This window comes from Rhinoderma darwinii, chromosome 3 (assembly GCF_050947455.1).
Source record: "Rhinoderma darwinii isolate aRhiDar2 chromosome 3, aRhiDar2.hap1, whole genome shotgun sequence".
Classification (NCBI taxonomy): Eukaryota; Metazoa; Chordata; class Amphibia; order Anura; family Rhinodermatidae; genus Rhinoderma; species Rhinoderma darwinii.
The window spans coordinates 417,993,970-418,019,141 of NC_134689.1; the positions used below are offsets into that span (position 1 = coordinate 417,993,970).

A 25,172-nucleotide genomic window follows, 5' to 3' on the forward strand; every position below is an offset into this window, starting at 1 on the left:
TGCGTGCACTTGTCAAAACGTCAGAAATTCAGGAGCTGTTTTCGCCTGAAAATTTGTATTTGGCGTTGCCGTGTGAACATACCCTTAGGATGAAGCCACTCTTAGCATCCATGGTTTGCCAATGTCTGGACTTTATGCAGCCTAAATCTACTTAAGCATGCAATTTGTTTGCAAATCTGCACATCTTTTTATTATAAAACTGCAAAAAAACGCACAGACAAAAACGACCATTGCAAGACCGCACTACTCAGCAATTACACCACATCATTGGGCTGTTCAGCCGCAGCATAGCCGAACATTGGACAAATTGCAGCCGCTGTGTGTGGCCTCACCCTAAGAAGGTGGCACCAGTAATCAAAAAAAGTATTCTCACAATATACTTTGATGGTATAAAGCTTAGATATCAATATCGGATTGGTGTGTGTCCTGAGACCCCCACTGATGACTAGGATGAAGGGGGCACAACCCAATTTTACCTCTTTGACAATGTCCAGCTAAGTCAATAAGGGGGTAGAAGATTGTGCTGAACTTTACCAGTGAACATGGGGGGGAAGATTGGATGAGACAGAGTTTGGTATGAACTCTTTTCTGGAGCTCGCTAGCTTTCACAAATTGAGAGCTCGGCAACTTGGAAGACTTGTGGGACTAGGATAATAATTTTTCCATGCTGTGGCTCAAAAAATTAGTTTTCAAACAACAAGTTAAATATACAGATGTAGTAGAGCAGAGCATTTCTACAGATGAGAGAAAAAAGTTTTTTTTCCCACCATGGTAGGTGAAGACATGTCTCTTGGATTGACCATCACTTACTGATCGTTTGTAGTCCAACCACTGGGATCCCCACATTTCCCAGAACACGGAGACCTTGACAACTTCATCTTGTTCCCTCGACTTAGAGCGGAGAAAATTCGAAGGGTCTACATTGTTGACTCTTCATTCTACAAATTACTGGTACCAGCATTGGACTCCGATGATCAACAAGTGTCAGTGTTGGTATATCCTAGTGACATGCCATCACTTACCTTGGTAGGAAAACCCCTTTATAACATTGTAATCTGTGGGACGATGAATACAAAATAATGGACGTCATAACTGACAGAATTTGTCTCAATGGTTGATAGATGGGCTGAGTGCCGGGCAGGCTGCATGCAATGTACTGTAATTCTGCTCATTTTAAAGGTCCGCTACTCAACAACATTCATCACAATGGTGGACCACAACTGATGTCATTTTTGTCAAATCGGAATCCCTTCAGAATTATTGGGATGAGTTTCGCAATCATCTTTTTTAGGTGAATAAAGAATTATTGTTCACATCCGTTCATTGCATTGTCCCATTGACTGTAAGTTCTTCTGTCCATCCTAGATGACCACAACGACATCAGATACATCTTGAGAAGATTTTGTGACACACAGAACCTTAGTGGGATCTATTGTGAAGTAAATTATAGAATATAGTAGATAGCTGTGAACATAGCCTTAGACCTTTAAACCCTATTTTTGACTCCTATATCCAAACATTGTTCCGCCTCTACGTCCGACCTTTGTTTTTTCCAATAGTCAGATGATCCCTTGAGTTCATGTCAGGTCTAAACAATATGATAAAACATTTGGGAAGAAACATACAGATGACAAGAGCCCAACTGGATGTCAAGATGGCAAAGATCTCCATAGCTACTGTGTACTTCCCACGAGCACTTAGAGATGCTGGGATGAAGGATATCCAGACACTAAGGAAGGCCAACATACTAAACGTAATGAACTTAGCTTCATTGAAACTATCTGGAAGACTCCGAGACAAGAAGGCCACAATGAAACTGATGGTGGCGAGGAAACCAAGATACCCCAGCATGGACCAGAAGGCAATCATAGAGTTCTCATTGCATTCAATTATAAGAACTCCAGGCTGTGTTTTTATATTGTATTCTGGAAAAGGAGGAGCCAAAGTCATCCAAAATACACATACGAGAAACTGGATGAAAGAGCAAAAGGAAACTATTATGTAGGACACTTGAGGTTTCGTCCATTTCCTCAGGCTGCTGCCGGGCTTGGTGGCCATAAAAGCAAAAACAACCATAATAGTTTTAGCCAACATACAAGAAATGCAAAAGGCAAAAGTCATACCAAAGACAGCCTGTCTAAGGATACAAGTTTCTGGCTTCGGATAACCAATAAACACTAGAGAGCACAGAAAACACAAAGAAAGAGACACCAGAAGAAGACAACTTAAGGCGTAGTTGTTGGCTCTCACTATGGGAGTGTTCTTCCTATGTATGAAGAGACCCAAAATAGAGGTGGGAATGATACCCGAGATTGCACTGATAGCGGCCAAGGTGGATCCCAACATATCTTCATAGGACAGGTATTCCGTGTTCTTTGGTACACATTTGTCTTTCCTGTGATTTGGCCACAAATTCCAAGGACATTTTAGACAATCAACCGAGTCTAAACAAAGAAAATACAGGCAGCAACGCAGGATCGGTACAGGATAAGTAATGTAATGTATGTACACAGTGACTACACCAGCAGTATAGTGAGTGCAGCTCTGAAGTATAATACATGCTATAACTCAGGATCAGTTCAGTATAAGTAATGTATGTACACAGTGACTCCACCAGCAGAATAGTGAGTGCAGGTCTGGAGTATAATACAGGATGTAACTCAGGATCAGTACAGGATAAGTAATGTAATGTATGTACACAGTGACTCCACCAGCAGAATAGTGAGTGCAGCTCTGGAGTATAATATAGGATGTAACTCAGGATCACTACAGGATAAGTAATGTAATGTATGTACACAGTGACTCCACCAGCAGAATAGTGAGTGCAGCTCTGGAGTATAATGCAGGATGTAACTCAGGATCAGTACAGGATAAGTAATGTAATGTATGTACACAGTGACTCCACCAACAAAATAATAAGTGCAGGTCTGGAATATAATACAAGATGTAATTCAGGATCAGTACAGGATAAGTATTGTAATATATGTACACAGTGACTCCACCAGCAGAATAGTGAGTGCAGCTCTGGAGTATAATACAGGATGTAACTCAGGATCAGTATAAGATAAGTAATGTAATGTATGTATACAGTAACTCCACCAGCAGAATAGTGAGTGCAGCTCTGGAGTATAATACAAGATGTAACTCAGGATCAGTACAGGATAAGTAATGTACTTACACAGTGACTACACCAGCAGAATAGTGAGTGCAGCTCTGGAGTATAATACAGGATGTAACTCAGGATCAGTTTAAGATAAGTAATGTAGTGTATGTACACAGTGACGCCACCAGCAGAATAGTGAGTGCAGCTCTGGAGTATAATACAGGATGTAACTGAGGATCAGTACAGGATAAGTTATATTTATATGCATACTGTAAAATTGTGCCCTTTAAAATGCATTCTAATTCAACAAGTGATCGGCTGACGACCCTAAATCAAAATGTATAGACTACCTACGGTTGTTTAAATCTGACCAGGTCCACATCTACACGTGTTTTTCATTGGCTTACTAGGTATATGGAGGTGCTTCAGTGAAGGGAATTATATTGTGCTCCACAAAGTTTCTAAAAGAGGGGCATACTGTAAACAGATACAGAACTGCATATTACACTAGCGCTAGCTAACACTGGGTGATCATTTCCATGTCTATGGCCACCCTGACTTTTCATGAACCATTATTTTGATACTGCCATCCAGAGTCCACAGCTTCCAGTAACAGATAATTTGAGGCTTTGGTTGACTTACTTGTTTGATTCGAGATTTCACCTTGGGGGCATGTGATGCACTGGAAGCAACAGGCAGGTTCTCCTTGATTGATAACTTTTCTGAAGCCCAGAGGACAACCCTGACTGCAGACAGACGGTGGAACCTTTATATAGAATGTAAATAAGCAGTGAAATACTGCCAACATGGAAGGTGTTGAGTCTACGTCCACTACATACTTTACCTGGTGGTTTCCTGAAGGCCAGACAACTTTATTGCTATCGATATTAAAGATGTTTCCATCAGTGGCTGCAGTATCGTAGCTTCCTACTCTGACATGCTTCATGACCCCATCACCTCCAATCTGCCAGTTAACAAGATCATACAACGCCGGGACATCTCCGTTTCCGTCAAAGAAGACCTCTATTCCATTGCTTAGTTCCACATGGACATTTTGTATGTAATGGGTCAGCTGTTGGAATAAAAACGTGGTTTGGACCATGAGGCTGCATGTGGCTCCCAGGTGGCTCTTCTTGTGGCCCCTTACTCCCCTATTCCATCTGTATAATACACAGAGTGTTACGTACACAGTTCAGCCGGGTAGCAGATGGTGAGCACAGATCTTTGTACTGTAACATACAATACCAAACCCTAGAAGATAACTTTCTGACGCTTGGACATTACCAGCACTACTTAGGAGATAGTCCCACTATAAATTTTTATGGCATACCAATATATGTCCTGCCACAAGTGTTTCGTGGAAGTCCTAATAATCGTCCCCCACCAATACAGAGAACAGGGGTCTTATGTCCATTTTTGAGACAAGAAGTGGAAATACATGTGCAGTCACCCTCCATTATAGGCTAGGGATGAACAGACACACCTGAGCGCACCTATTTTCAGATCTAGCATAGAATACAATGGAGTTTGACTAGGTATGAGCGGTCGCCTTTTGTCGCAAACTTGGGACACAGATTTTGAGGTGCGGCCCTTGGCCCTCTTTATGGCTAGGTTGACTACCACTGCTCTACTCAGACAAACATAAATAATGCATCTCATCTATTTATGACCAAATCTCTGTTTCTACAGCCCACTTGATTTGGTCATGTCAAGAGTGGGTATGAGCCACTGCTTTATTAACTCATCAGAGAGTTAATTAATATTCTTTATTCTTGACCTTGCATGATAGAGTCAAAGTCCATGAGTGAGAAGAGCCTGATCATTTTACATTGCAGTTTGTACAGGGTTAGACACAAGCAGACAAGTAGCTGAACCTTCCAAAAGGTGAGAAAAGCAGCTGCCTCTTGCAGTAGGAAAAAGCCTTGGAAAAGTGCCAAAAAGGTAAATAAATGTACAAAATATTTACATTATTACTGACAAAATGCCACACAGAGCACATTGAGTAAAATAAGTTTCAATTCAATGTGCCAATTGTTCTTTAAATGAATGTACACTGAAGGAGGATTGCCACCGATGGGCTGAAGCTTGCAAAACCTGCCCCTGAAGGGCAGAGAACCTATTTTGTTTCTGTTATGAGGCCTTCCCTCTAGCACAGCTAAAGATAAGGGGTATAGGGGGATGCGCGCTCGGCATTAAAGAGCTTGAAAGGGTGTTGTATACAGTCCTAAAAAACATCAAACATGAGTTTTTAGGGAAATCGGGGCACTTGCGATTTGCAACAAATTTATTGACTGAATTGACCCAATTCAATTGAATCGGACCCGAAACTAATTTTGGGACATTCGCTCATCTCTACTCATGATCTACAAGATTCCTACCTGCCATGGTTTGAAATTGAGGATATCTGCACAAGTCCCACCATAAAATGGCCCTTTCCCTGGCTGACACATCTGAAGTTCATGTAAAGACTTAGCTATCACATGAACTGAAGAATAAATATTGAAGGAACCTCTTAAATTGGAGGCATCAGTATAGGGATTGTCTACACCAAGAAGACTTTCATTTCCGGTACACAAGTTGGTAACTGTGTCATAGTCCGAGCGCTCTACAAACTTGCATCCAAATGTATTTTCCCAGAATATTTTGGTCAATAATCCTGCAGAATTATTTAGAGGGTCAACATTGCTGTCTGAGATAAGCCTTAAATCTAGGAATTGTTGAACTATGGAAGGCAAATCCAATGGAGCCTGAGAGTAGAGCAGAATATTTGTCATCCAACAGAAAGGTTGAGATAGACCAAGCTTCACTGGCCACAAAGACTTTACCGGTAACTTTTTGTTTGACCATCTCATTTAAAAGTGGAGCAAGGTAGATATCTGTAGAGAAAAGAACCACGGCCTTAGCAGTTGACTCTTTGATAACTTGAGCGATGTGTGGTGAAGACTTATCATCCTGATTGAGTAGGATAAATTCTGTGAAAGCCACGCAAGCTCCAGAGTTGAGGATTTCTTGCTTGATGACCTGAATTCCTTGCTGCCCGTATTCATTTCCAACACCCACCAAGCCCACCCAGGTCCATCCAAAATGCAAAACCAGTTGAGCGAGACCCTTTGACTGGAAGCGATCACTAGGCACAGTTCTGAAAAAAGACGGGAACTGGGCTCGGTTACTTAGAAGGGCGCTGGTGGAGAAATGACTGATCTGTAAAAGATATATAGAAAAATAATAATAAATTATTTGAATTATATCAACCAGTACATTGTAATGATGTAAAACATACAGAAGATCCATAAACAAGGCATGCTAATTATTGCTGATGGCTGTTGCCTACAGACCTAAGGCCTCATGAGCATGGCAGAGCTGTGTGCATGGAGCCTGTGTGGTGGCACATGAAGTCCCTATGGTACCATATAGACACTTGGTGAGACCCCGTATGGTGCTTACACCAATGGAACATGCCATAGTTTTGTTTCTTCTGGATTCTGTATGAAATCAGTGGCATACAGAGGTACAGAGTGGGCACATAGATTTCTATGGGTGCAGTGTTAAAGGGGTTTCCCCACTAAGAACATTTATCACCTATTTACAGGAGTTCCTTAGACTCTGCTGAACAGAGTAGCCATCCCCCGGACTGACGGTGGAAGCACTTTTGCCAGACAGCCTGTATTATTATACAGCAACGTTACACATACCTGGGGATATCTATATAATCCCAACACTTGGGCCATCAGAATGGAATAAGAAGACATTGAGTGACCAAGAACTCCGGCAAGTGTTGGATTTTCTTGACAACGATAATTGGGCACTGCATGGCTCTTGCCTGAGATCATCCATAAAGTTCCTTCTACCTCCCTGGGCAGGATAGAGCAGGAGTCCAACGCATGGTAGCCCAATGTAATATTGGGGAGAAGATCGTGACTTTCATTAATTTCTTCCAAAGCAAATCTTACGGCCTGAAAAAGTTGGAAGCATTCTACGAAAAACCTGTAGGAGAAAACCAGACCAAATAGAAACTATCATGGAATAAATAAGTACTTAAATATAACAATAAAAAGGTCAAAAAGACTCACATGGTGCAAGTGTCCGGGGACGGGGCTTCTGTGAAGGTTAGGTTTGGGGATACTCTATTTGTATGGAAGGGGATCACAGCTCCTATTAAAATATCCCCAGTCTGAAATATTCCAGAAAGACTGGAACTACGCAGATGACAGCTTGGACTGGAGGAATAGGAAACTGGTGAGGAGAGAATGAGGTACCAGAAGGTTCTGTAGAAGTGAATCCTCAACCTGTGGTTACAAAGAAAGAAACAGTTAAAAAATGGTCATGTGGGCCGCTATAAAGCTAACATATGTCAGGTGACAGTTACGGAAGTGCCTATGGAAGTTGTCACTAGGGCCATATAAAGATCTGTGGAGGCCCATATTGTGTATTGTGCCCCTTCTTTATTCTTGGATGGGAAAGAAACAACAACAAAATGCCAGTGAAATATAGTGCCCAGACAACAGTTAAATACAGTGTACAAACAATACCACTTTACTATGCCCAAATTACAGTGCTACACAGTGCCCAAACAATATCATCATACAGTGCTCAAATAACAGTGTCTTATAGTGCCCAAATAATATCACCATACAGTGCTCAAATAACAGTGCCTGTGGTGCCCAATTAATATAACCATACAGTGCTCAAACAACAGTGCCTTATAGTGCCCAAATAATATCACCATACAGTGCTCAAATAACAGAGCCCTATAGTGCCCGTGCCCAAATAATATAACCATACAGTGCTCAAATAACAGCCTTATATTCCCCAAATAATATAACCACACAGTGCTCAAACAACAGAGCCTTATAGTGCCCAAATAATATAACCATACAGTGCTCAAATAATAGTGCCCAAATAATAAAACATACAGTGCTCAAATAACAGTGCCTTATAGTGCAAAAATAATATCACCACACAGTGCTCAAATAACAGCCTTATATTTCCTAAATAATATAACCACACAGTGCTCAAATAACAGCCTTATATTGCCCAAATAATATCACCATACAGTGCTCATATAATAGAGCCTTATAGTGCCAAAATAATATAACCATACAGTGCTCAAATAACAAAGCCTTATAGTGCCCAAATAATATAACCCCACAGTGCTCAAAATAACAGTGCCATATAGTGCCCACATAATATCATCATACAGTGCTCAAGTAACAGTGCCTTATAGTGCCCACATAATATAACCACACAGTGTTCAACTAACAGTGCCTTATAGTGCCCAAACAATATCACCACGCAAAGCTCAAATAATAGTGCCTTATAGCGCCAAAACAATATCACCACAGTGCTCAAATAACAGAGCCTTATAGAGCCCAAACAATATCCCCATACAGTGCTCAAATAATAGTGCCTTTTAGTGTCCAAATCATATAGCCACACAGTGCTCAAATAACAGTGCCTTATAGTGCCCAAATAATATGACCATACAGTGCTCAAATAACAGTGTCTTATAATGGCCAAACAATATAACCATACAGTGCTCAAATAACAGTGTCTTATAATGCCCAAACAATATCACCACGCAGTGCTCAAATAACAGAGCCTTATAGCGCCAAAACAATATCACCACAGTGCTCAAATAACAGAGCCTTATAGAGCCCAAACAATATCCCCATACAGTGCTCAAATAATAGTGCCTTATAGTGTCCAAATCATATAACCACACAGTGCTCAAATAACAGTGCCTTATAGTGCCCAAATAATATGACCATACAGTGCTCAAATAACAGTGTCTTATAATGGCCAAACAATATAACCATACAGTGCTCAAATAACAGTGTCTTATAATGCCCAAACAATATAACCATACAGTGCTCAAATAACAGTGTTTTATAGTGCCCAAATAATATCACCACACAGTGCTCAAATAACAGTGCCTTATAGTGTACAAATAATATAACTGTCACGTTGGGTATGTGGACCCACTGGGCCAACAGGACACAGGTCACAGTCTATAGTTCATATAGTGTAGCTGTGGTAGCTCAGACAGTAGCAAGACAGGCTCGGCTGGGACTAGGCACCAGGCAGGCTCCAGGCGTGGTACACAGCACAGCACGACTTCAGTTCAACACGCCACTTGACCAGAATAGCACAGGATACAGGTTATAGGTAGCAGGAACAGGAAACCCTGGGAACTGGAAAACACTTAGGAGACCATTTGCATAGACATACTAGGATAACGACAACAACGCTCAGGCATTGCAGGAAGGGGCAAAGCCCTTCTTATAGCCCAGGGTGCTCTGGGAGAAATCATCTCAATCTCCCACCTGTGTGTGCTTTGGCTGGACTGAGCTCGCGAGCGTACCCTGGTGGTCACTGTGGAGCAGGACAGCCGCATGTGCAGACATCTCTGGAGAGAAGGACGTTGACTGGATGGAAGGAGTTTGTGGTCAGCGACCACGGACGTTACAATAACCATACAGTGCTCAAATAACAGTGCCTTATAGTGCCCAAATAATATCATCATACAGTACTCAAATAACAGTGTCTTATAGTGCCCAAGTAATATCATCATACATTGTGCAAATAAGAGTGCCTTATAGTGCCCAAATAATATAACCATACAGTGCTTAAATAACAGTGTATTTTAGTGCCCAAATAATATCACCATACAGTGCTCAAATAACAGTGCCTTATAGTGCCCAAATAATATCACCATACAGTGCTCAAATAACAGTGCCTGTGGTGCCCAATTAATATAACCATACAGTGCCCAAACAACAGTGCCTAATAGTGCCCAAATAATATCACCATACAGTGCTCAAATAACAGAGCCCTATAGTGCCCAAATAATATAACCATACAGTGCTCAAATAACAGCCTTATATTCCCCAAATAATATAACCACACAGTGCTCAAACAACAGAGCCTTATAGTGCCCAAATAATATAACCATACAGTGCTCAAATAATAGTGCCCAAATAATAAACCATACAGTGCTCAAATAACAGTGCCTTATAGTGCCAAAATAATATCACCACACAGTGCTCAAATAACAGAGCCTTATATTTCCTAAATAATATAACCACACAGTGCTCAAATAACAGCCTTATATTGCCCAAATAATATCACCATACAGTGCTCATATAATAGAGCCTTATAGTGCCAAAATAATATAACCATACAGTGCTCAAATAACAAAGCCTTATAGTGCCCAAATAATATAACCCCACAGTGCTCAAAATAACAGTGCCATATAGTGCCCACATAATATCATCATACAGTGCTCAATTAACAGTGCCTTATAGTGCCCACATAATATAACCACACAGTGTTCAACTAACAGTGCCTTATAGTACCCAAACAATATCACCACGCAGTGCTCAAATAACAGTGCCTTATAGCGCCAAAACAATATCACCACAGTGCTCAAATAACAGAGCCTTATAGAGCCCAAACAATATCCCCATACAGTGCTCAAATAATAGTGCCTTTTAGTGTCCAAATCATATAACCACACAGTGCTCAAATAACAGTGCCTTATAGTGCCCAAATAATATGACCATACAGTGCTCAAATAACAGTGTCTTATAATGGCCAAACAATATAACCATACAGTGCTCAAATAACAGTGTCTTATAATGCCCAAACAATAAAACCATACAGTGCTCAAATAACAGTGCTTTATAGTGCCCAAATAATATCACCATACAGTGTTTAATAACAGTGCCTTATAGTGCCCAAATAATACCTCCATACAGTGCTCAAATAACAGAGCCTTATAGTGTCCAAATAATATAACCATACAGTGCTCAAATAACAGTGCCTTATAGTTTCCGAATAATATAACCATACACTGCTCAAATAACAGTGCTTTATAGTGCCCAAATAATATAACCATACAGTGCTCAAATAACAGTGCCTTATAGTGCACAAATAATATAACTGTCACGTTGGGTACGTAGACCCACTGGGCCAACAGGACACAGGTCACAGTCTATAGTTCATGGTAGCTCAGACAGTAGCAAGACAGGCTCGGCTGGGACTAGGCACCAGGCAGGCTCCAGGCGTGGTACACAGCACAGCATGACTTCAGTTCAACACGGCACTTGACCAGAATAGCACGGGATACAGGTTACAGGTAGCAGGAACAGGAAACCCTGGGAACTGGAAAACACTTAGGAGACCATTTGCATAGACATACTAGGATAACGACAACAACGCTCAGGCATTGCAGGGAGGGTCAAAGCCCTTCTTATAGCCCAGGGTGCTCTGGGAGAAATCATCTCAATCTCCCACCTGTGTGTGCTTTGGCTGGACTGAGCTCGCGAACGTACCCTGGTGGTCACTGTGGAGCAGGACAGCCGCATGTGCAGACATCTCTGGAGAGAAGGACGTTGACTGGATGGAAGGAGTTTGTGGTCAGCGACCACGGATGTTACAATAACCATACAGTGCTCAAATAACAGTGCCTTATAGTGCCCAAATAATATCATCATACAGTACTCAAATAATAGTGTCTTATAGTGCCCAAGTAATATCATCATACATTGCGCAAATAAGAGTGCCTTATAGTGCCCAAATAATATAACCATACAGTGCTTAAATAACAGTGTCTTTTAGTGCCCAAATAATATCACCATACAGTGCTCAAATAACAGTGCCTTATAGTGCCCAAATAATATAACCATACAGTGCTTAAATAACAGTGCCTTATAGTGCCCAAATAATATCACCATACAGTGCTCAAATAACAGTGCCTGTGGTGCCCAATTAATATAACCATACAGTGCTCAAACAACAGTGCCTTATAGTGCCCAAATAATATCACCATACAGTGCTCAAATAACAGAGCCCTATAGTGCCCTAATAATATAACCATACAGTGCTCAAATAACAGCCTTATATTCCCCAAATAATATAACCACACAGTGCTCAAACAACAGAGCCTTATAGTGCCCAAATAATATAACCATACAGTGCTCAAATAATAGTGCCCAAATAATAAACCATACAGTGCTCAAATAACAGTGCCTTATAGTGCCAAAATAATATCACCACACAGTGCTCAAATAACAGCCTTATATTTCCTAAATAATATAACCACACAGTGCTCAAATAACAGCCTTATATTGCCCAAATAATATCACCATACAGTGCTCATACAATAGAGCCTTATAGTGCCAAAATAATATAACCATACAGTGCTCAAATAACAAAGCCTTATAGTGCCCAAATAATATAACCCCACAGTGCTCAAAATAACAGTGCCATATAGTGCCCACATAATATCATCATACAGTGCTCAAGTAACAGTGCCTTATAGTGCCCACATAATATAACCACACAGTGTTCAACTAACAGTGCCTTATAGTGCCCAAACAATATCACCACGCAGTGCTCAAATAACAGTGCCTTATAGCGCCAAAACAATATCACCACAGTGCTCAAATAACAGAGCCTTATAGAGCCCAAACAATATCCCCATACAGTGCTCAAATAACAGAGCCTTATAGAGCTCAAACAATATCCCCATACAGTGCTCAAATAATAGTGCCTTTTAGTGTCCAAATCATATAACCACACAGTGCTCAAATAACAGTGCCTTATAGTGCCCAAATAATATGACCATACAGTGCTTAAATAACAGTGTCTTTTAGTGCCCAAATAATATCACCATACAGTGCTCAAATAACAGTGCCTTATAGTGTCCGAATAATATAACCACACAGTGCTCAAATAACAGTGCCTTATAGTGTCCGAATAATATAACCATACAGTGCTCAAATAACAGTGCTTTATAGTGCCCAAATAATATCATCATACAGTGATCAAATAACAGAGCCTTATAGAGCCCAAACAATATACGTGACGCGTCAATGTGCAGGGGGAGAAGTATGGAGCGTGCTCATAGCTTACAGCTGACACCCGGCACTAACAGGCAGGAACAGCAATCCTGGCCGTTTAACACCTCAAGTGCTGCAGTGAATCGCGACCGCAGCATCTGAGGAGTTATAGAGAGGGCTTCCCCCTCTGACAGCTCATTGGCGCCCCCACAACGCCATCGTGGGGTGCCGATAGTTGTCATGGCAGCCCAGGGGCATAATGAAGGCTCCCAGGTCTGCCTTTACTCTGTGGCAGGGCTTAACAGTAGCCGGTAAAAATGACTATATTCTACAATACTTTAGTATTACAGTTTATTTTACCAGCAATCTAACGATTGCTGGTTCAAGTCCCCTAGGGGGACTAATAGATTGTGTAAAAAAAAGTTATAGAAAGTTTTTAGTAGTGAAAAATATATATATATATTTAAAGTTTAAAAAAAAAAACCTTTTCCCATTTTTCCTGTGAAGTAATGTAAAAAAACATTAAAATAAACAAAATTGGTATCGGTGCATCCGTAAAAGTCAAAAATATTACAATATAGCATTATTTAATGCGCACGATGAACGCTTTCAAAATATAATAATATAAAACTGCAGAATCGCAGGTTTTTTTTCAACTTAGCAGCGAAAAAATTTTTTTTATGAAAAGTGATCAAAAAGTCGTATGTACCAAAAAATGGTACCAATAAAAACCACAGCTTGTGCTGCAAACAATAAGCCCTCACCACTCAATCACCAAAAAAATAAAATAAAAGTCATGGCTCTCAGAGTATGGAACAAAAACCATACTTATATGTTTTTCAGGGTCGCCCCATATGTAGCCCACTATAAGGGTCACCCCCATATGTAGCCCACTATAAGGGTCACCCCCATATGTAGCCCACTATAAGGGTCACCCAATATGAAGCCCACTATAAGGGTTGCCCCATATGTAGCCCACTATAAGGGTTGCCCCATATGTAGCCCACTATAAGGGTCACCCCATATGATGGATAGATATATGAGCAAAATAGCAGCAGAATAGAACCCAGAAGAAAGATAAATTATATAATAAGTGGTCAAAATAAAGGGAAGTGGAATAGATTATACTGAAAGACTGTACATCATATGGGGGGCCGGGGGGCAACACGCAAAAGATGAAATTACAACAAGGAATCGCCTCTGGATATGATGAGAGGCCCTGACACAGAATACTGGCCTGCAGCTTCATCAGGAGTGGACCTCCTATTTATCTATCTATCTCATATCTATCTATCTATCTATCTATCTATCTATCTATCTATCTATCTCATATCTATCTATCTATCTATCTATCTATCTATCCATCTATCTATCTATCTATCTATCTATCTATCGCATATCTATCTATCTATCTATCTATCTATCTCATATCTATCTGTCTATCTATCTATCTGTCTGTCTGTCTGTCTGTCTATCTATCTCTCTCCCTCTCCCTCTCTCTCTCTCTCTCTCTCTCTCTCTATCTATCTATCTCATATCTATCTATCTCTCTCTCTATCTATCTATCTCTCTCCCTCTCTCTCTCTCTCTCTCTCTCTCTCGCTCTCTCTCTATCTATCTATCTCTCTCTCTATCTATCTATCTATCTCTCTCCCTCTCTCTCTCTCTCTCTCTCTCTCTCTCTCTCTCTCTATCTATCTATCTATCTATCTATCGATCTATCCTTCTATCTATCTATCTATCTATCTATCTATCTATCTATCTATCTATCTATCTATCTATCTATCTATTCTGCATTGCATATAACATATCATGATATATATTGTCCTATATTATATTATATTATGTTCTATTATAATACTATTCCAGTGTAATCCCCTCCCGGCCCCCACTGTGTGTGATCTGCTCTCACCTCATCTTGTCTGGTCTCCTGTTCTCTATATATGAAGGAATTACAGCTCTTTATATACCTCGTCTACTGTCCCTACAGAATGTGTTGATATTAACCCTATGGTGATTTTTTTCAGGAGTCAGACCAGATGCAGGGTGAGTGGAAAGGGAGTCTGGGAAGAGAAGAGTTACATAGAGCCGGTCACTGAGACATAATAATCCCTGTAATAAAGTAACTCAAGTCCATTGTATAACGTCACGTCGTGTCTTACTATGTTTTATCCATAGACCTTACACATGCAGGCAGTGGTGGGTTAATAAAAGGGAGTCCCTTATTGAAGACCCCAGTCTATTAGCCAGAGCAGCAAGTGGCTACAAAGAGCGTCTCTATCTCTGGTGGACCTGGCCTGTCCATAAATTACACAGGACGGTCTAGTCATTTCAATAGGCAGCATGTAATACTTTATTTCCCCTATTGGTGGCGCTGCAGGAAACCTAAACATGTTATAAAAGATTAATATGCAGATCACAGCTGATCACTGGGGGTCCCAGCATCAGGACTTTCTGAGATCAGCTATTTTCAGGTGGCTAATAAGAGCGGACAGCCCCTTTAAGGAACATTTTCTTCCTCTGTCAAGTTAAGAAACCTCTTCAGCCATTTCTGTTCCTGGGGAAGCTGGGTGACAATCAATGTGTCTACCATCAGAGCTTTCCCAGACCCCTGAATAGAAGAGAGTGGCGTAAATACAAGAGAGGGGGTCCCATAGCAAAGATAAAACTGGGCCCCCTATTATGTGGTCTTGTTTTGCCACCCAGAACAGAAGGGTCTAGTGTTTATTTCCCTTTCCGCACACTTTCCATGACTCTTGGACCCACTCTCCACCATCTTGCTTTCTAACAATGCAGTTTCTCTGTAGAGGGGAATCTTGCACAGGTTCTTGCCCCCCAATAACAAATGGCAATGAACTGATTTAGGTTGGGCCCCCTCTTTTCAAGAGCCCATAGCATCTGCATGCTCTGTCCCTATGGTCGGTACGCCATTGATGTAAAAAACATCTGAGCAATGCAGAGAGCTACATATGTGGTAAATTTATACGGATAAATGAGTGACGATATTGTTCTTAACTAACAGTACCCCAAAAATACTACCAGGTGCTGCCTAAAAGTCCTTAAATAACATTTCCATACACTGACCATATAATAGGGCCATGTGTTCTGCAAATAACAGTGCCTTACAGTCCCCAAATAATGTTACCATTCAGTGTAATATAGCCATGCAGTGCCCAAATAACAGTGTCATACAGTACTCAAATAATGTTACCATACAGTGTAATACAGCCATGCAGTGCCCAAATAACAGTGTCATACAGTACTCAAATAATGTTACCATACAGTGTAATACAGCCATGTAGTGCCCAAATAACACTGTCATAAAGTGGCCAAATAATGTTACCATACTGTGTAATATAGCCATGCAGTGCCCAAATAACAGTTCCATACAGTACTTAAATAATGTTACCATACTGTGTAATATAGCCATGCAGTGGCCATAAACCACTTGGGTCTTCATATGGGGCAGAAAGGTCCCTCAGTCATCAAGGCCCATGTGCGACTGCAACCCCTATTGTTACGCCCCTGGTGATAGGATAGAGTGGTACTGTGCAAAATGGGCAAAACCATCCAGTACCTCCCAAAACCCGTTTTCTTGGGTGATGGATGATAGGACACACTTATCCTTTATACTTCTATTATTGTAAACGTCGAGTCACAATATATTTTCATATATTTTCAGAGAAGACATAAAAGTGATGATACCAGTGTGTACTTCATCCAGTGGCATAACTATATACTAAGGATAGGCCATCAATGATTATTGTCTGGACAACCCCTTTAAAGCCTACCGTGTGTTAGGCTTAGATACAGGGCCCCAGCTAATACTGTATAAGATCACTGTCTGCTGAACCTTGTATCTAAGCCTACCTTAGGCTTAGATACAGGGTCCAACAAACAGTATCACACCTGCACATGGGCCCTGTATCTAAGCCTACCATATGTGTTAGGCTGTGTTCACATCACCATTGCCCTTCCGTTGAGGGATGCTGTCGAAGGTTTCTGTCAGGTAACCCCCTCAACGGAACGGCAAACTGAAACCTCAACTTCCGTTTCCCTCGCCATTGATCTCCATAGTGACGGAAACGTTGCAAAAGGTTTCCGTTTGTCACCGTTGTGACAGGATTCTGTTGTTTTTGACGCAACCAATAGCGCAGTCGAAACCTCCAATGGAAGGGCAGCGGTAATGTGAACAGGCAGTTACTAATGTTTTTTTTTTGTGTTTGTGTTTTTTTACAGGTTTTACAGTGCAAATGCACTGTACTCTGCTGACTTCCCCAACGGGCTCCCCTGAATCTCTGATGACCCCCTTGGGTCTCTATATCATCTCACCTCTACTATAATGTAACACTTTAACATCAGTTGGGTGCCCAATCCCCTCCCAGACTTTTAACTACGCACTGGTGATCCGTACACCTGTAATCACAACTGCTTAACCCCCAGTTATGGCGCCTCCGAAATCACAAACCAAATCAGTCGGTAAGCTGGACCAATTTCGCAGAGCGGATTGCTTTGCATCTGCGTCTTCTAACTCAGAGATTGTTGACCCGACTCTGATTTGAACCAACCTATCTCTGCCCTGTCAGACTCTAATCCGGACACATTGAATGTACTGGCAGCCATCCATACATGTCAAACCACCCTGACCACGCGCATCAAGGAAATTAAAGTAGATCATTCTCTTTTACGCCAGGACGCACAGCACACTGGAAAAAGAGTGATGGAGGTGGAAAACAGAGTCACTACCCTGAAAGACCATGCCCCACCATTCACTAGACGTCTTGGAGATGTTGAACAGGGCCTCACCAGACTACATCAACATCTGGACGATCAAGAGAACAGACTGAGGCGCTGTAATCTTTGTTTTATAGGTTTGCCAGAGGGTCGGAGCGCTCCTCCCCTGAATCATTCTAAGAAAATTTGCTGTACCACCTACGGCAGAGAGAAATTCTCAGTTAGGCCTGATTTACACGAGCGTGTGCGTTTTGCGCGCGCAAAAAACGCTGCGTTTTGCGCGCGCAAAAGGCATTTGACAGCTGCGTGTGTCATCCGTGTATGATGCGCGGCTGCGTGATTTTCGCGCAGCCGCCATCATAGAGATGAGGCTAGTCGACGCCCGTCACTGTCCAAGGTGCTGAAAGAGCTAACTGATCGGCAGTAACTCTTTCAGCACCCTCGACAGTGAATGCCGATCACAATATACAGCAACCTGTGAATAAAAAAAGACGTTCAAACTTATCAGGAACTGCCTGCTTCCTCCAGTCCGGTCTCCCGGCCGTTGCCTTGGTGACGCGTCCCTCTCTTGTCATCCGGCCCCACCTCCCAGGATGACGCGGCAGTCCATGAGACCGCTGCAGCCTGTGATTGGCTGCAGCCTGTGCTTGGCCTGTGATTGGCTGCAGCTGTCACTTGGCCTGAATTGTCATCCCGGGAGGTCGGACTGGAGGAAGGAGCCGGGACTTATCGGTAAGTCCGAACTTCTGTTTTTTTTTACACGTATATGTATATGGCGATCGAAAGTCACTGTCCATGGTGCTGAAACAGTTTAAGTCTTTCAGCACCGTGGGCAGTGACTGTCTCCTGACGTCGCGTACCCGAACATTTTTTGGCGGGTTCGGTCAAAACGAGTTCGGCCGAACCCGGTGAAGTTCGGTGCGCTCATCTCTAATTTGACACTCCGTTTGGATGTTTGTAAACAGAAAAGCACGTGGTGCTTTTCTGTTTACATTCATCCTTTTGACAGCTCTTGCGTGATTTTCGCGCATGCAACGCAGTAGCGTCCGTGTGGCATGCGTTGTTTTCACGCACCCATTGACTTCAATGGGTGCGTGTTGCGTGAAAAACGCACGATTATAGAACATGTCGTGAGTTTTACGCAACGCACTCACGCTGCGCAAATTTCACGCATCGTCTAAACTGCCCCATAGAGTAATATAGGTGCGTACGACACGCGTGAAAAGCACGCGCGTCGCACGCGCGTATATTACGCTCGTGTAAATGAGGCCTTATTTTGTGCGGTGGAAAGGACGCACTATATTTTATCCAAACCTCCACCTCCAGGGGCTCCGCCGCTCATGTTTATTGCCAAACTCCTTAAAAAGGTTATCAGGGACCAAAAATTGCTTTGCGTTCATATTTTTATGTACAAAGTAGTCACTTACTAATATACTTCAATTAAAAATTCGGTACTAAAAAGTGCCGTTCAAACCCGGTGAACTGTTCCCGGAAGTCCTGGAGATTTTCTAATATTGATAATGTGCTGACATGGCCCCACGTGACTGAGGGGATGCTCTGCTCAGGGATTCCACTACTGCTGCCAACGTCACTGTCCATATATGGACAGCGACTTTAGGGGTTTCCTATCGCTTACGTCCCCGAGCAGAGCATCAGCTGATGCTCTGCTTGGGGACTCCAGCAATAGGAAACCCCTGAAGTCACTGACCAAATGTCGGGAGCAGTGCTGGAGTCCCGAGCAAAGCGCTAGCTGATGCTTGGCTCGGGGTCTCCAGCAATAGCAGAGTGACAGCCCCTTGCGGTCATGCCATTGATAACACACCAGGAAGCAAGCCCTCAGTCATGTGGGGCTGTTCACCGGATTTTAATGCCACCATTTAGTACCAAATTTTTAATTAAAGTATATTAGTAAGTGACTTCAGAGGTTCCGGAAACGCTCTCATGAGACCCTCCAAGAGAGAAAGTTCTCTTGACTGGCGCCTAAGTTTCAAAGACCCTGCTGACTCCCTCCACTTCTGCTTCTGAAAAGCCTATGCACGTTGACTGGGTCAGAATACCGGACCAGGAGAGGCAGCACAGACACGCTGCTAACTTGAGTATGTACTGTGCGAGAAAAGGGTGACTGTGTGCGTCAGTGTCCTCAGAAGCCTGGGAAACTCCAGCACTTAGAAGGCCACCTCCTCATATTTCCCCCGGAACGATTGTCTGGTTGTCCTCCAAAAATATCAGTTTAAAGCAGGAGCGTAACTAAGAAAGACTGGGCCCCCATAGCAAACTCTTGACCAGCCCCCCTCCCCCGCCTGGGTGCCACAAGCAGCCCCCCTTATAGATAGTGCCCCCTGTAAAATGTGCCAAACAGCCCCCCTGTAGACAGTGCTATATAGCCCCACCTATAGAAAGTGTCACACCCCATTTGTAGGTAGCGCCCCCCACCACCCCCTGTAGATATCACCATAAATACCCCCCTGTATAAAGCGCTATACAGATCCCACTATATATAGTGGCACACAGCCCCCCCCCTCCCTTGTATATGGTGCCACACAGTACCCCTTAGTACATAGTGCAGCACAGACCCCCCTTAGTAGATAGTGCCACACACAGACCCCTGTAAATTGCGCCACACTCAGCACCCTGTAGATAGAGCCACAGCCTTCCCCTTGTAAATAGTGGCATACAGTTCACTAAGTGTATAGTGCCACACAGCTCCCCCTTGTGCATAGTGCCACACTTCTCCCCCTTGTGTATAGTGCCACACAGCTCCCCCTTGTGCATAGTGCCACACAGCCCCCCCCCCCTTGTATATAGTGCCACAAGGCAACGGCGCATCCGAGAAAGTTGTATCAGCCAGGGAGATGTCAATCAAACATGGAAAGGTGGGTTTGGAGGCAGGACTATGTGTCCTACACACCAGGGATGGACCTGGGATATCCTTCCACAGTCAGTATTGCAGGTAAGTGATAAGTAACGCCTATCTGCTAAAGTGATGCACAGCGGGGTTACGTGTAAACCTCCGCTGGTGCACTCATAAGACAGCTGACAGCTTGTCTAATTGTGGGATGAAATTAGCTACGTGCAGACCAATACTGTACTGTCTAGCTAAAGGCCTTATTATTACACCTTGGAATGTTAAAATTACTAAGCACCCGGCGCGCCGCTGCAGCATACAATCAGTCCCAGTGTAGTACAATCCAGCTCCAATAGTACCTACCACACTGCTGCTCCGCTACCTAGGAGCACCGCTGTGGTAGATCATTTGGCTGGAGTCCATTCACACTGTGCTGCCTGCAAACCACATGACAGTACATACCTCAATTGTGGCACATTGTCTGTGAAGGTGACATATTATTGTTACACTGTTAAATTGGCCTCAGGGTTTGTATGTTTGGGGCTCACTCACACATACCCTATTGCACCATTGGTTTTTTAATCACAATTTTGTTCATTTTATTTACTAATAAAAGTTACATTTTAGCTAGATCACATACTTTCTTCTTTCCCTTCCCTCCAACTACATATATATTTACTCAGGTGGTGTACCCCAATGTGGTCTATCCTTCACATACTCAATGTGTGATAGGTGGTCGCTCATATATTACTCAGCTCATTTTAGTGCAACTCCTGGCGTATAGGTGTGTACGGCGTAAAACTACAGCTCCCAGCATGGCCCGAACAATGGTAAAGATATGCTGGAAAATGCGTGTCACAAAAAAAATTAATACCACCCATCATCTCGATGCAGATCATACAGTGACTACAATACTGATTAGAGGCAGAATAAACATTTACATTAAGTGACTCACCGGTGACGTCTCAGATTCTAGTTATTTTCTTCTCCCTCCGGTCCAGACATCTATGATGGATTTCTCCCGGCCATGACCCATGTCTGCAGTTTTCTACTCAGATGTCTTCAATTCTCACTTTTAAAACATTTCTGCACCAATAAACGAAGTTAAAATTCTCAACACCTCTAAATATAATAAAGCGCCATACACTGCACCTCTAACTATAATAGCGCCATACACTGTGTCCCCGATTATAATAGTACCATACATTGTGTCCTACACACACACTGTGCCCCCTGTAGATAGTGCCCCCACAGCACCCTGTAGACAGTGACCCCCATAGAATCTCTGTAGATAGTGCCCTACATAGAAGCCCCTGTAGATAATGTCCCACATACAGCCCTCTGTAGATAGTGCCCACATATGGACTCCAGAGCTGCAAGGCAATAGTGCTAACCACTGAGACACGGTGCTGCCCTACATAAAGCTTCCCATATAGATAGTGCTCCACGTATAGCCCACCTCTGTAGATAGTGTCTCACATATAGCTCCCCCTGTATATAGTGTCCCACATATAGCGCACCCCTGTAGACAGTGCCCTACATATAGCCCCACTGTAGCTAGTGCCCCACAGATAGCCCACCCCTATAGAAAGTGCCCTAAAAATAGCTCCCCTATAAATTGGGCTGTACATATAGCCCACCCCTGTATATAGTGTCTCACATATAGCTCCCCCTGTATATAGTGCCCCACATATAGACCCCCTGTAAATAGTGCCCCACATCCCCACATATAGACCCCCTGTATATAGTGTCCCCCATCCCCACATACAGACCCCTCCCATGTAGATAGTGGCCCACATCTCCACATATAGACCCCCCCTGTAGATAGTGGCCCACATATAGACCCCCTGTATATAGTGGCCCACATCCCCACATATAGACCCCCGCTGTATATAGTGGCCCACATCCCCACATATAGACCCCCCCCTGTATATAGTAGCCCACATCCCCACATATAGACCCCCTGTAGATAGTGGCCCACATATAGACCCCATTGTATATAGCGGCCCACATATAGACCCACATCCCCACATATAGACAACCCCCCCTGTAGATAGAGCCCCCCCCTTTAGATAATGCCATTCACAGTTTTATTAGAAAAAAAAATCTTTACATACATGATCCCGTTCCCGCGCCGTCCGGTGGCAATGCAAACCTGTTCTCTTCTGAGCAGGTCTGCTGGAGCTGAACGACGCGTCGATTGGCAGGGCAGAATGATCAGCGCCTTTCAAGCACAGAAGCGGTGCGATGACGCCATCATGCCGCTAGCGTAGTTGAAAGGCGCTTATTGGCGGGGCAAGTCATTTTTCCCCGCCAATCAGCGTCATTGTAAGGCGCTGAATGGTCGGGCATGCCTGGCCATTCAGCACTAATGCATGTATTTGTACTTGCATGCTATATACGCAGGTACAATTACTGCAAGACGGGGTGGTTGTCGCTAGCACCGAGGCCCAATCCGGTGATAGCGATGACGCCAGGCATGAGAGTGCCCGTGCCGCCCGGCCCATATATGTTAGAGGCTCGGCGGCGCGGGCCCTGTAGTAGTGGCGCTACCGCTGTAGCAGTCATAACGGCTGCTATCGGCGCCAACGGGCATATGGGGGGCATGTCGGCTGGCGGCACAGGCCCCCTCAAGCCTTGGGCCCCGTAGCAGTCGCTATGGCTGCTACCGCGGCAGTTACGCCACTGGTTTAAAGGTTTCTTCCTACAAATTTGCTCCTAGATTTTTCTGTACTTTTGAAATGGTGCAACAGATCAATCCTGTGTCCTACAAACTACGCCTGCCTGCTACCCTCAAAATCCCCAACTCCTTCCACATATCTCTCCTAAGACCTGTAGTTCTCAACAGGTAGAAATCCCCTTAACTCTGCTACCGCTCCCAGCAGTTCTTCAGATGTCTTCGAGGTCAAGGAGATTCTGGACTACAATAAAGAAGGAAGGAGGACCTTTTATCTAGTGGATTAGAAGGGTTTTGGTCCTGAGGAGAGGTCTTGGGAGCCTGAAGAAATGTTGATGCCCCAGCTGTCATCAAGAAGTTGCTTCTACGGTCTGGACCTAAGAAGTGGGGGCGTAAGGGGGGAGTACTGTGATGCCCACAGTCGCTGACCCCTGGCATTCCCCTCTTACCGGTAGCCGCCACCACAACACTGTGAATCTCTACCGGCGTCTCCCTTCACAAGGACACCGGCGCGCTCTACTCTCTGCCTCCTCCTTTCCCGCACAGCTCCCATAGGGCACGCCCACGCTGGTGCATGTTCTTAAAGTAAAAATGTCCCCAGCCTATCCCTGAACACCCTGGACTATTTACGGAACCCTGCCCACCAGTCCTGTGCCTGAGCAATGTTATTGCTAACCCAGTGTTAGTTTGCGAAGGTTCCGTAACCTGTTCCTGAAACCTGTTTCCGTGACTTCAGTATCTGCGTCTGGTGTCCGTGTCAACTCCAGTGTCCGTGTCAAGTCCAGTGTTCATGACGACTTCAGTATCTGTGACCAGTATCCGTGACAAGTCCATTATCTGTGTCCATTGTCTGTGTCAAGTCCAGTGTGTGTGTCGACTTCTGTATCCAAGTCCAGTGTTGTGACAACTTCTGTATCCGAACCTAGTGTCCGTAACGAGTCCAATGTCCAATACCAGTTCTGTTTACGATAATCCAGCTCAAGCTAGTTTCCAGCTATCAGGCACCAGCCTGCCATCCAGGTACCATTGACCAGTGACTGTCGTATATTTGTTTGGCCAGCTGCTATTCCACAACCCTGGGGAATGTTATGCTGCCTATAGTTTGTGCTGCAGTTATTGCAACTAATTTTGGTTAAAGGGATCCAAGACTTCCTGGCTTCGTGCATGATAGTATGGTGGGTGGAGGGGACTTGTTTTTTCTGTTTTTTTTTCCACAATACATATCATACTTCTATTTATTTTTAGATCTCAGGTACATTATGCTACTCATCTTTTGGTCTGTCCTGTATGGCGGGCCTAGAATTGTACTTTTTCCCTTTAATATGCCATCTAACCTAGTATCTTTTTTAAAGAGAACCTGTCACCTGCTCAAAAAACTGCAGCTGTCACTTGATAAGGGGTAACCACCCACTTGACAGTCAGAGGCCGCATATCAGACACCTGAACTAACGGCCCCAATATATTAGGAACAGTGGAGGCTAGAAGAAAAAAAGAAAAAGCATCAGAATTTGTGAGGCGCCTGCAATCTAACTGAGATGTCAACTGCAGTTTTTTTGGGCATGTGACGGGTCCTCGTTAACATGGATTGTGAGAGGTCTTAACAACCGAATTAAGAGAGCCCTTGTGTTTCGATATCCTCAAAAGCATGACTGTGACAACTTATGCCTTCAGGAGACCCACATGACGGGAGACAAACTCTGTCTTGTAAATAGACCTTGGATTGGTTGATCATATTATTCCACATTCACTAATTTGGCCAGGGGTGTTACAGTATTAATCAAATATTACAGATGCCTGGAGAACAAGAAACTCTCATACCCGGCAATATTCTTGCTTCACCCCTCAATTTGAGGCCATATCCTGTATTGACTTAATTCTAGTACACAGATCCCTTCTGACAGATGTAGACTCTGCAGAGTAACTTTCCAGGTCTATCTCCGATCACTCACCTGGCCATTTTTGTCTTAAACT

The 25,172-nt window shown here is 43.4% G+C and overlaps 1 protein-coding gene across 1 annotated transcript; it reads right to left on the reverse strand.

Moving 5' to 3' along the window:
• Positions 1–1,530: 1,530 nt before the first annotated feature.
• LOC142750591 (extracellular calcium-sensing receptor-like) lies at positions 1,531–25,158 on the reverse strand. Its single transcript, XM_075859589.1, has 8 exons — positions 25,151–25,158; positions 7,174–7,389; positions 6,796–7,087; positions 5,827–6,304; positions 5,482–5,759; positions 3,948–4,175; positions 3,746–3,869; positions 1,531–2,444 (listed from the first exon to the last, which is right to left on the reverse strand). The coding sequence occupies exons 1-8, from the start codon at positions 25,156–25,158 to the stop codon at positions 1,531–1,533; spliced, it is 2,538 nt and encodes an 845-aa protein (XP_075715704.1).
• Positions 25,159–25,172: the final 14 nt, after the last annotated feature.

Excerpts from the sequence above, each read along its gene's own strand:
- LOC142750591 (XM_075859589.1), bottom strand. Across the intron at positions 7,088-7,173 it reads TCCCCGGACACTTGCACCAT|GTTTTTCGTAGAATGCTTCC; the intron begins GTGAGTCTTTTT and ends TTTCTCCTACAG. Across the intron at positions 6,305-6,795 it reads GATTATATAGATATCCCCAG|ATCAGTCATTTCTCCACCAG; the intron begins GTATGTGTAACG and ends TATCTTTTACAG.